A 13,480-nucleotide genomic window follows, 5' to 3' on the forward strand; every position below is an offset into this window, starting at 1 on the left:
TTTCAAAGTATATTGAAGCTGGAAGATATGAATCAGCATGAGCATTTTCACAATCAACGGGATGCAGGCTAGGATGGACAGATGACAATGCAGCAACAGAAGAATAATCTGGAAGATGATTAGTTAGATTTTTGGTTGCAAAAGAAACTTGTATTTATTCTATTTTCTGTGTAAATTAGTTGGAAAAAGATTCTTTTATTGATGTATATATATATATGGAGGGTGTTTGGGAGTAATTTTATGTAAAAATGCATTTTGAAATAGTAAATTGATAGAAAATGTGTTGTTGAAAAATAAGGAAAATTTTTTGATTTACGTGTAATATTATTTTAATAAAGAATGTGTGGTTGATAAGAAGAGAGAGAAAAATGCATTTTGAAAAAAATGGGTACCAAACGGCGCTAGGATCTCAATTGTATGCTTAACACATGATTGAATGAATATATTTTCAGCTTTCTCTCAATTCATCAATATCAGAATTTTATCTTTCCAAAATCAACATGGTATCAAAGCTTGCAATGGAGGAATCTAATTCAGGAAATACAAACTCTTCTGCAGTCCCAAACACTAATCCAAATTGTAGCCAAAATCTACAGCAAATTGATGAAATGAATTCAAGTGTTATTTCTAATGATCCAACTCATCCCAACAGTCCTTACTATATCGGCAGCAATGATGGAAGCTCTCTTTTGCTGGTTACTCATGTTTTGGATTCCAATAACTATAACTCCTGGGCTCTTTCAATGAGAAGAGCTTTAAGGATCAAAAGCAAACTGGGTTTCATTGATGGCACTCTTTGTGAGCCAAGGGATCCCAATGATTCATTGATGGAGCATTGTCTGAGGTGCAATGACATTATCATAACATGGATGCAGAATGCTATGGTAATTGACATCAAGAGTAGCACCATTTATGCTGAGACCGCTCATCTCTTTTGGCTCGACCTCGAGCAGCGATTTTCCCAGCAAAATGCTCCATGCATTTTTGAAGTTAAAAAGGATATCACAACCTTGATACAAAACCAAGATTCTATGAGTGTTTACTTCTCCAAACTCAAAATTCTTTTAGATGAACTGCTGAACTATAAGAGCATTCCCAACTGCAGTTGTGACGACTTGAAAACTGTGATTCCAACAAAGAGATTGGGTTATGAAGTTCCTAATGGGGCTAAAAGAGTCCTACAAGGAAATTAAGGCATAGATCCTGCTGATTAAGCCATTTCTTAGCTTGAATGAGGTGTATTATTTAATCTAACAAGAGGAGAAATTGCGAGAAATATCTAATCCAAGTCCAGTTAATTCTGATTCTATGGCATTTCTAAGCAAGAAAAGCTTCAAAGAGGGAGGAAACCAGAGTTTTTCATCATAGAAAAGGGACAAATATTATTGCACTCACTGTAAAATTGCAGGCTACTCCCTTGAGAGATGTTTCAAGGTAAATCCAAACAGGCCACTATGTTTTCATGCCAAATGCCAGGGCATGCAGTAGACAAGTGCTATAATTTTCCTGGTTTTCCACCAGGGCATAAGTTTAATGACAAAGGAAAGTCTGCAGATAACATGGTTTCTACAGAAACAATACCTAATCAGGAACTAGTGAAGGACAAGGGTCAAGTATCCTTAAGTCAAGAGCAATACTCTTAGCTGATGGCACTCATCAAACCAGCAACAAGTTTTCAACAAGTTTCCCCTTCATCAAATAACGTCCAAGCACTTGCTAATCGTTCCCCGTCATTTCATTCATAAACTGTCTGGTATACCATTAAGCTTAATTGCATTTCATCACAAATATGGGAATATTTTTGAAAACCTATAGATTCTTGACACGAGAGCAACATATCACATGATTTATTCTACCTCATTTTTCACGTCTATTCAAGCTCAAGTGTCTTATCATGTGGCTTTACCAGACGGAGAGAATGTTCCAGTCACGCATGTGGGAACTGTCAAAATCTTAGAAGCCATTACTTTACATAATGTCCTTTGCATTCCTAGTTTTACTTTTAATTTGATTTCAACAAAGAAACTTGCTCAATCTCTAAATTGTTGTCTTGTTTTCTTCTCTAACTACTGTTATATTCAGGACCTTTTGACTTGGAGAACGATTGGAATGGGTAAGGTAAAAGATGGATTGTATCATTTGGTGAGAAAGCAAGTATCCCCTTCAGCTTTGATAGAAGTCCCTAATAAACTGAAGTGTCTGTTTTCCTCTTCTGCATCCACTACCAAAAATCATAAGGAGTATGATTTATGGCATTATAGATTGGGTCATTCTTCATATTTTGATTTCAGCCTTGATGGAAGCATCCATATCCCTACATTCCCTAATCATTGTTTTATACAAATTACCATTTAATGTAAGCCACCACAAGACTGAAAAACCTTTTGAATTAATCCACTGCGACATTTGAGGACCCTGTAATGAATTCAGCAGAGATGGTTCTATGTATTTTTTATTTATTGTTGATGATTTTAGTAGAAACATGTGGATTATATGCTAAGAATTAAAACTGATGCCACCACTGCTTTACAAAACTTTTATACCATGATCCAAACTCAATTTGAGGCCAGAATTAAAACCATCAGAACGCACAACGGAGGTGAATTCAATATGACAAAATTTTACCTAAAAAGAAGCATAAAACACCAAGGAACCTATGTTGAAACACCAAAAAAAATGCAGTGGTGGAAAGAAAACATCAACATATTTTGAATGTGGCAAGAGCTTTGAAGTTCCAAAGTGGACTTCCTTTAAAATACTGGAATGACTTCGTTTTGACAGCCGTGTACCTTATAAATAGAACACCAACCCCTATTTTAGACCACAAAAGCCCTTTTGAAGTATTGTTTCAAGTCAAACCAAACTATAGTCATCTAAAGGTTTTTGGGTGCCTAGCTTTTGCCACCACCCTTATCAATGGTCGACACAAGTTTGATCCTAGGTTCAGGAAATGTGTTTTTATTGGCTATCCTTTTGGGATCAAAGGGTATAGATTACTGGATTTAAAGACAAAGAAAATATTTATTTTAAGAAATGTCATTTTTTGTGAGAACATCTTTCCTTTCAAAGGCCTCAATCCCAACAGCAATACTCCTTTAACTGATTTTGATAATCTAGTTTTCACACAAAATCCTAATATTTCTAATGATCCTATCATTCCCTTATTTGACAATGCTAATGATAAGGATGATGGAAATGACCCTTCAAATGATTTAGCCTACATAGAATCATCTAATTTCCATATGGATACCAATCATGACACAACACAACCTCTCACTGATATTTTGGAATCAAATCGACCTATTTTTATTCATTTACCCCGTAGGTCCAACAGAACTCAAAGGAATCCTATTCACTTGCAAGACTTCATATGCCAACATGCCTATTCACCTTTCCCATTTTAGAAGCTCAACAACAGAAAGGAAGTGAGTATTATAGGTAATATCTTCCCTCTTAATGATAGTGTTTCCTATGACAAGTTATCCATACCTCACCATACTTTTACAACTTCAGTAACAAATACTTTGAGCCCAAAAGTTATCAAGAAGCCATAACTTCTCCCGAATGGTGCACTGCCATGAAAGCTGAGATTGAGGTTCTAGAACTTAATAATACTTGGATTTTGACCGATCTACCACTTGATAAAGAAGCCATAGGATGTAAGAAGGTATACAAGGTTAAATTCAATGCTAATGACAATGTTGAAAGATTCAAGGAAGGTCTAGTAGCAAAGGGGTACACTCAACTAGAGAGACTTGACTATAACGGAACTTTCTCCCCTATGGCTACGCTAACCACCATTAGAACCTTACTGGCAGTGGTAGCAATCAAAGGACGGAATTTGTGTCAATTTGATGTGAATAATGCCTTTTTACATGATGACTTAGATGAAGATGTTTATATAAAACTGCTTCCTATTTATTCCAATATAAGTGGCAATAAAGTTTGCGAACTACGAAAGCTTGTATGGATTGAAGCAACCTTTGCGTCAATGGCACTCAAAACTTTCTAGCTTCATTATTAAGTAGGGATACACTCAATCAAAGGCAGATTGTAGTCTGTTTACTAAGTTAACTGGTGGTTCTTTCACTGCTATTCTAGTGTATATGGATGATATAATAATGGCTGGAAATTGCGTTGACGCCATTAATAAGCTCAAAGTCTTTCTCCATGACAGGTTCAAAATCAAAGACCTAGGAAAGTTGAAATACTTTCTAGGCATTGAAGTAGCAAAGTCTAAGCTTGGGATTTATATATGCTAAAGGAAGTATGCTCTAGATATCCTAGTAGATTCAGGCACTATCGGTTCAGCCCCTCCTAGGATTCCTGTTGATCAGAATATAAAACTGAGTAAAGATGAAGGAGAGTTATTACCTGATCCATCACTTTACAGAAGATTGGTAGGAAGACTACTATATTTGACAATCATTCGACCTCATCTTGCATATTCAGTTCAATTGTTAAGTCAGTTTATGGGAAGTCCTAGGATCCCACACTTACATGTTGCTCATAAAGTGCTAAGGTACATCAAAAGAGCACCTGGACAAGGACTATTTTATCCTACAGAGTCAAGGCTACAACTAGAAGGTTACTGTGATTTAGATTGGGGGCATGCCTAGACACCGAGAGATCAGTTGCAAGTTACTGTGTATTCATTGGGAAAGCCTTGATAGCTTGGAAATCAAAGAAACAACATGTGGTATCACGATCCTTTGTCAAAGCGGAGTACAGAGCAATGGAAAATCTCTGTTGCAAACTAACTTGGCTCAAGTATTTGCTTAAGGATTTAAAGATTGAACACCCTCAAGAAACAGTCCTAAACTGTGATAATAAACGTGCAGTTCACATAGCTACAAATCCGGTTTTTTATGAAAGAACCAAACACATTGAACTTGATTACCATTTGGTTCGATACAAGATATAAGAAGGCAGCATCATCACTCAACATGTTTCCAGTGCATCACAAATTGCAGATATTTTAACTAAGGCTCTAAATTCCTAAAGTTTTTACTCTTGCTTATTTAAGATGGAAGTGATGAACATCTACTCTCCATCTTACGAGAGGCTATTGAAGTTGGAAGATATGAATCAGGGAGAGCATTTGCACAATTAGCTAGATGAGGCCATGATGGATAGATGACAATTAGCAACAAAAGAATAATCTAGAAGGTCATTAGTTAGATTTTTGGTATTTTTCAACTCGTATTTATTCTGTGTTTGTGTAAATTAGTTGGAAAAAGATTCCTTTATATATATATAGGATCTCAATTGTATACTTAACACACGATTGAATGAATATATTTTTAGCTTTCTCTCAATTCATCAATATCATAATTTTATCTTTCCAAAATCAACAAAGTACTTGTAATGTAATGTGTTACAACTCTTTGAAGTTCAAAATCAGGTAATGGGGCCTTGAAAAATCTCACAAGTGCTATCTTCTCTATAAAACTGTTGATGTTTCCTCTATAATGTCATTGCAGATTGGATTTCATAAGGTAGAGAACTTTAACTTCCAGATTATCTAGTAGCAAATTTGATTACAACAGACCAATATTGGATTTTCTAGAAATGAATAGTTTCATTGCCGATGGAGAAGACGTGTAGATATGCTAGTGGAATAGGGTCCCTCTCTTACTGTAAGTTATCAAATTTTGAGTTTCGTAGGATAAGTATCTTGAGGTAAACATTTTTTAAATACCCATTAATAGAATTGAACAGAAAGAAATGTGCTATAAAAGTGTACTCTTTCTTATAAGCTCTCTCTCATATGGTTCACTTGCTGCTGATGAATTTACAGGACAGATTGTAGTGGTAACATTCATTTTGCTGATTCTTGCAAAATTCCAGCTTCAGTGACCTGTTGTTGTACAGCTACACCTTGAAATCTGAAATTCGTGAAATATATTATGCTAGAATATCTTTTATGTACTCTAAAACTTGTCAGTAGAGAACCTCAACAATTTGGCTAATTTGTTAGTGTTTACCTATAACTACATGAGTATAGAACCCATCAAGAAATCAACTCCAGACTAAATTGTTTTGTGTTAACAACTCTGTATGAATTAAGCTTCTGATTAATTTATGTATGAATTGAGTAGATAGACGATCATGTGATTATTTACATTTAGGAGATTGATCATTATTATATTGAATACATGAATGCTATCGACGCGTAAAATTGAATAATTTTATTGCCATCGCATCTTCGACTAAACAAATAGGCTGAAAACTGTTGCTATTTCTAAATTTCTACTTAACAAAATAGAATAGATACTATTTACTCAAAGAGAAAGTCACCATCATAATATTTTTGTCACTTTTTTTTTTTTTTTTTTAAATTGTCACTTTTTTGAATTTCGTTACTTTTTGAGAGATTGTCACTTTTTTTTAAAAAAAAAAAAAATTCCCATTATTTTTTTTAATTTTCTTTTGAAATTTTGTTATTTTTGGAGTGTTTGTCACTTTTTTATTTCCTGTCATTTTTTTTTTGAATACGAGTAACTTTTTTATTTGTTTCACATTTGTTAATACGTCACCATTTTTTAATTTTTATCACTTTTTTTAGTATTTGTCACTTTTTTGAAGTCACCTTGAAATTTATATCACTTTTTTTAGTGACAATCATCATTTTTTTAATAAAAGTGACATTGTCTATCGCTTTTTTATAAAAAAAAAAAATAAGTGATATTGTTTATGCCGTATTTTTTACTTTCAAGAATTTATTCATATGATTTTTCAAAAGATCCCTAATTTTGCCCATAATAGAATGAATTTTGACCTTAGACCCATTGATAATTGATATTGCTAATCATTAAGTTTTTGTGTTGACAGATTTTGAATTGAGAATATTTAGAAAAAACTTCTGAAAGTGGCATGGAAGTTTATTAGATATTTTTCATCATTTTGCATGTACTTTTTTTTTTGCTTTGCAAATGATTTGCCGTCCCGACTAATATTTGCCGCTGCGCAACGGGGATCGACCTATTCGTGGGGGCTCGGGGGCAACACCCCCGAAAGAAAATTTTATTTTCAAAGTCTTTGAATAGGTGCATCTGTTCGTTTTGACAGTTACTTCCAACATATGTGTTCTTCATTTCAAGAGACACACCTATTCAAACGGTTGCCTCAATTTCTGTAAATTCTGGGCGAAGCAAAAAAAATTAAAAAATATTTTTCTCTCTTTCTATTGGCATCATAAGTTCTTTTTCGAGTGTCTTTTTGTTTCATCAAATAGTCACAATTTGAATCAAACGCCTCCATTATATCCTGAGAGAGATTTTCTATCATACCCCAGTCGTGACTTCGTTGGATAGGGGAGAAATATCTCTTAAAAGATAACGTTTTTCGTGCCTTGGAGTTCATTAAGTTTTCAGATTTTCCTACATTTTTCTCAACAAAGTTTTCTAAGAAGTAGTCAATAATTGATTACCAAAAGAGACTAAGCAAAATATTTTTTTCGTGAGGATAAAAATTTCCTGAGCGAAATTCAGTAAAAAATTTACAGATATTAGTAATCGTTGCTAATCCATTGTAATGTTGAGGTAGGAGTACATGGCTCATGAGTTATGTTTTCCATTCCAGTTTTAGAAAAAGATTTAAATTACACCAACGTTGCTCAATTGTCGATGTTCTTCAATGGTCGCTATGTTTCTTCCTCTCTCTATCTAATATCTAAGCCGAAGACGATTAATCATCCCTGAACAGTGATCAATTCATAGCTAAAGAAGATGCTCAATCCATTAGCAACCTATGTAGATTTTATAGATTTCGATGACTGTGAGAGTTTATATTGGCGGGTAAGTGTCGACGCCAAGTGGATGTAGACGAATGGACAGATGCTATGATTGTAGTTGGACTATATATATATATATATATATATATATATTGAATTGGCTCTTAGTTAATACTTGAGTGGTGAATTTTTCCCTAAAATGAATCTTGACCTTAGACCCATTGATAATTGATATTGCTAGTCATCAAGTTTTTTTGTTGACAGATTTTGAATTGAGAATATTTAGAAAAAACTTCTGAAAGTGGCATGGAATTTTTCTAAGCAGCAGTCAATATTTGATTAACAAAAGAGACTCTAATTTTTTTATTTTTTATTTTTTATTTTTTTAATTATTATTATTTTTTGTATGGATAAAAATTTCCTGAGCCAAATTCGGTAAATTTTTGTACAGATACTAGAAATCGTTGCTTATCCATTGTAGTGTTAAGTTCGGAGTCCATAGCTTATGAGTTATGGGTGATCAAATTCCTTCCCGCAAAACATGAGACAAGCTAGAAACCTGCAAGAAAAATGATAAACTACAAATTAGCAGACCAAAAAATATTGAATTTTTTCCCCAATTTGCACAAATCTCAATTGTTAGCTTACTTTCTACACAGTTTTTAAGTGCATTACAAATAATGTGATTAGGCTTTTCAAATTATTTTTAAATAATAAAACTTGATTTAAAAGAATGAAGTGAAATAGCTTTAAGCACAAGCTTAAAAGAGCAATAATTGTCAAATTCGTTCCTTGTAAACTCTCTGTTCTTTTTTGACATGAAGTCCGGATGATAGCTATCGTTCTAGTGGAATATTAAAAATTATTGTAGGAATTATTTCTAATAAAAAGAACAGAATTATTGAATAATCCTAGCGCCTATTTGGTCTAGATAACAATTAATAAAATATGTGATTAAAAAATTACAAATTCGCTCTATGCAACCAACGGCTGAGGAGTTCAAGAATGAAACAGGAAAATAGAATAATTATCTCATTGGCAGAGCAGCAGTGACTGGACCCAATTTCCTAATAATTATTTAGTTTGGGTCACTTGTCACAATTTAATAGCATACTTACAACCTGACACAAAAATCATAAGGGAATCTATTTCTGGAGTTTGGATTTTTTAAAGGGGAGAGAGGCGGGGGTGTGGGGACAAAGAGAGAAAAATCAATTGCCAACAAAAACGTGGCACTCCGTTGTTCACGATTACTCGAAAAATTGTGAAACCGGTAAAATATAACAGTGAAATTAATTATTAATTTTGATTTAAATTGAAATTTAGATTTTTTACCCACCACCAAATAGGATATTAATTTTTACCAAACAAGGTTTATATTTTTCAGAGAGCAAAGTCGAAGAGATGTAGCAGAGGTAAAAGGAGCATCACCTTCCCTTGAGATGTTTTGTCGACGGGAAAAGATCAGCACTAATGGGGTTTTTTACAACAATTATGCTGCATGATATAATAGTCAATATAATCCTTAACATAATATCACATGATTATCATTGAACAGTTTAAAACACAGTCAACTTTTTCATTCATCCATCTACTGTCACGTACACATCTATCAACTTATTTGTTATTCTTCTTATGTCAACATAGATTAATCATTTTGACATCAAGTACACTTTGGTGTATATTATCCATCAATGCATAGATTTTCCCCGCATATGGGGAATGTCATGCAAAGAGTACATTTTGCCTTGTTCATAATGATTTTTTGTATGAATTATGCTCCTTGTACATTATTTGTGTACAACTTGAATGATTGAGTATGTGACAAAATCAAGGTCATCGATTATTTTAAGTGTTGGAGAAATTAATGATAAAATTATGTGTCATATAGTATAACATAAAATAAAATGTCAACTAGAATATATGTGTAAGAAGATTGAGTCTTTATACTTGAAACTCAAACGACCACTTGAATTATCTTAAGTCTTTTTTTTAGAAAAAAAATGGTTATAATAAAAATTCTTACATCATGTCTCTTCAGTAATAGAAATAGAAGTTTTGCATCATTTGGCCTATATTTGCGTAGAAGTCAAGTACAACTCGTCTACTTGGATTCTTTGTACGATCTGGGTTTCATCAGGTTCCTTGAAATTCTGCAAGTTCTTCAACTGTTTGTGGTAAGCCTCTGACACATGATTTACTTTGCTTCTTTTACCCCTTTTTTCCTTTTCTGCTCTGGATTTTTTGTTGTCGACAAGTTATTTGTCAAAAACTGAATGAGCCTATCAGACTTGATGAATCAATCTATTCTTCTTGATGATCAGGTGGGATTTTATTTATTATTATTATTTTTTTTTTTTCCCAGATTGGTCAACGGTTGGATTTTTTAATATGTAGGAGGTTGAGATTTCATGTCTTGAGTTGAAAATTCTGAGAATCAATGATCGGAAATAGTTCCACAGATAATTAGTTTATTTGTCTCAATTTCTGTGTCATATCTGCTTGTTTTCATTTCATATCCATTTCTTTGGACTCCTGGATTAGATGTTCAATTCAAAATCTGAAGAATTTTTCCCATCCGGTTAGCTGAAGTTCGTTGAAGTGATGATCTTCCTGGCATAATATTGCATGAATTCGAGATAGTGATTGAATTATGTCCATTTATTTTCCCCTTTTAGAGAGCAAAAAAAAAGCTTAAGATTGCTTTTGGGATTCCATTTTCTAATGGTAGTTCTTATTCGAATGAGCACACTCAGTCTGCAGGATATAGTCGCTGACCCACAAGAGGATAACAATTTACATTATGGATTGGCTAATGAAGATTCTCAAAGGTTCCAGTCACAAAATGTCGGAAGGACAATATCATGGGAAATACGAAGATAATACGATTTGGGAAGAACCTCCTGCTTTCGCGGTAAGCCTTGATGTCGTTAGCTATTGATCTTCACTGTTTATGTTTCTTTTGCATATGCATACCTATTTTCAACATCGATGTGGTGAAAACGGTCCGAGGTTGTGGGACAAACAAGCTTTATCTCTGTTATTATTTTGCTAACTTCGTAGTTTTGGGCCGGAATTGTAGGATGAATGGTCAGATTTTGACAGAGAAGAAATTGATCTCGCAATTGCATGGTCTCTGGTTGAAGAAGACACCTCTCTTGCTGAAAATGATAATAAAGGTAAGAAAGAGGAAGATGAGAAAGGAAAGAAAGAAGAAGATGAGAAAGGAAAGAAAGTGATTGGTAAGTCCAGCAGGACGAGTAACTTACCTTAATACCCTAATGTGTAAAGTTCTTTGTCATTTCTTGTCGAGTTCTGTGAAGTATATGTAAGACTTACACAGCCTGATTTGTGAGATGGCTTATTTTTCTTCCAAGGAACAGAAACTTATTATATAACAAAAATTTTATCACTCTCAAATAGGCTCTAAAACCAATATATGGAACTATTTTGACAATTTATTTGGCCTCCCATATGGAAATCTGTAGGGATATAAATAGGGCTTGTAAAGAATTAGCGAGAGGTACAATATCAATATGCCTCTATCTTATTTATTATCGCATAACTTGTGTGTACTGTTACTTTGCTTAAATTTTGGTTGTTTTGGGATAAAGAAGTTCAAATTCTATTTGAACTTTTATCAGGCGCACATTGATGATTGCTTGCATAAACATGTTGCTTGTCAGATACTGAATCTCTGTCTCACTTAGAAGAAGACGAACTGCTTGCAAAGGCTATTCAGGAAAGTCTGAACACGGAGTCTCCACCTCGCCCTTATCCGAACTACCCCAATTCAGGGTACAGGTAATTAGTCTCTTTTCCATTTTATTATTTATCTTCAAATGTCAATTCACCAGTCAATGGTTAGTCAATGTATAACAAATTGGTGATAAAATATTCCTCAAGCTTTGACATGACGTTGATGGAAATAGATATATTGTCTTAGTCTTTACAGTTCAGTTATGTATAAAACTGCACGTATAGGAAATCTTTAACAGATTTCCAACAGGGGGGCCATACGTCTCCCTTTGATTGGCAGGACATATGTATAAAGATTTCTGTACCCGTATCACTCTTCTTCAGTTATAAATACAATTTTTCCCTGCAAAATTTTTATTAGACAGTGTATAAAATGCGGAAATCAGGCCAACTTCTTTAGTGTCCTTTACTCATCTCTCACAAATCTAGTTGTCTATTATGTAGGTTTCTAACTTTGCCTTTCTTTTATATACAGCTCACATAGCTTCAATGGTACTATTGACATTCTACAAGTAGGCATTCCACATAAAAGAGGGTCACACTGGCAAGCGAATGTATTTATTAATGATTCACTTAATTGCTGCAATCAATAGATGAAGATTTGAAACTTTCAGATCGACTCGTGTTAATTGTATTGCATTTTCATTTGGCTCCAAGTACCTTGATATTTGCATAGTGTGTCTTTGTTTCAAAGGGAAGACATGTAAAGCACTAGATTTAAGGAAAAATCTGACCGTCCAGAATCAATGGATTAAACTGTCAATGCATATCTGCATTCCAAACAAATTTTCAATCTATTTTTTTCTTTCATCATTTGGACCTAATGTGGTTCTTGCAGGATTTGTGCTGGTTGCAAAGGCGATATCGGTCATGGCAGATATTTGAGTTGCATGGAGGCTGATTGGCACCCAGAGTGTTTTCGTTGCCATGCTTGCAATCAGCCAATTTCCGATTACGAGGTCTAGAATTATCTTAAGTACTTGAAACCTATCTGATTTTGTTCTAAATAATGTTATTGGTTTTAGTTGCTTGAAATTTCTTATTTTTGTTCGTAATCATTAACAGATAGGTTTAAGATCTCTTTTCTTTTATGTTCAATCCAGTTTTCGTTGTCTGACCATCGCCCTTACCACAAATCCTGTTATAAGGAGCAGCATCATCCCAAATGCGATGTCTGCAAGAACTTTGTGAGTATCAGAGTATCTATTCTCTGTGAAGCTATAATGTTTAGTATAAGATTATATTTCTCAGAATTGCTCATCCACTTTTCTAAATTAATAGCTCTTTCCACTTAAGAGTGATATTTGTAAAGAAATAAATGAGAAATTACGCCAATATTCCCCAACTGCTTTGCCCTTTTCCTTTTAGACTTTTAGAAGGGATCTGGACTACCAATGGAACTACCATTATTAAACTCCCATGAAACATTAATTAAAGGGTGTATGGACAAGGGAGTGATGACAACCATGTTTAAACCTGCATGAAAAGTCTTTGAGTAGCCACATTAGTAGTCATTGAGCCATTGAAGTTCTCGAAATTTACACTTGTAACTCTGAAATCAAATTATTTCCTGTCAGGATATATTGAGCAAGAAAGATCTCCCATCTTTAATCCTAAGATACATATGCCAGTGCCGAATTAGGTTGATAGATTTCCTTGAGTTGAACCCTATTAAACAACGAAAATAAAAAACATTTTGGCAAAAGAAAGAGAGAGTAACGAATGAATTATTGGCCAGATTGGTATAAGGCAGAAAGATTTTTAAATGAACAATGTATTCCAGTAACAGCATGATTTACTCTGGTTTCTTGCTCATTGAAGTATATGATTACCAAAAGTGATTAGTACCGAGACGGGTATAGGGGGGACTGGGCTGGGCTGTAGTCCCCCCCAAGGCCCAAGAAATTTATTTTTTTTAATGCTTTTTTCTTTTTTTTCTTTTTTTTTGAAAAAAACTTTTTTTTGTGTGTACATTTCTTTTTTTTT

General features: G+C 33.9%; 2 protein-coding genes across 2 annotated transcripts in view; both read left to right on the top strand.

The window, feature by feature from the left end:
- The first annotated feature begins 500 nt into the window (after positions 1–500).
- LOC111400198 lies at positions 501–1,193 on the top strand. Its single transcript, XM_023027624.1, has one exon. It carries the CDS (start codon positions 501–503, stop codon positions 1,191–1,193), a length of 693 nt encoding a protein of 230 aa, XP_022883392.1.
- Positions 1,194–9,760: 8,567 nt separating this feature from the next.
- LOC111400199 (protein DA1-related 1-like) overlaps positions 9,761–13,480 on the top strand; it is a 5,132-nt gene continuing 1,412 nt past the window's right edge. Inside the window, exons 1-6 of the mRNA XM_023027626.1 lie at positions 9,761–9,912; positions 10,492–10,649; positions 10,818–10,977; positions 11,422–11,539; positions 12,333–12,453; positions 12,598–12,786. Coding sequence (XP_022883394.1) covers positions 10,539–10,649; positions 10,818–10,977; positions 11,422–11,539; positions 12,333–12,453; positions 12,598–12,786 — 699 coding nt within the window. The 5' untranslated portion in view covers positions 9,761–9,912; positions 10,492–10,538. The remainder of the gene's footprint in view (positions 9,913–10,491; positions 10,650–10,817; positions 10,978–11,421; positions 11,540–12,332; positions 12,454–12,597; positions 12,787–13,480) is intronic.

The sequence above is a fragment of the Olea europaea genome, chromosome 10 (assembly GCF_002742605.1).
Source record: "Olea europaea var. sylvestris chromosome 10, O_europaea_v1, whole genome shotgun sequence".
NCBI lineage: Eukaryota > Viridiplantae > Streptophyta > Magnoliopsida > Lamiales > Oleaceae > Olea > Olea europaea.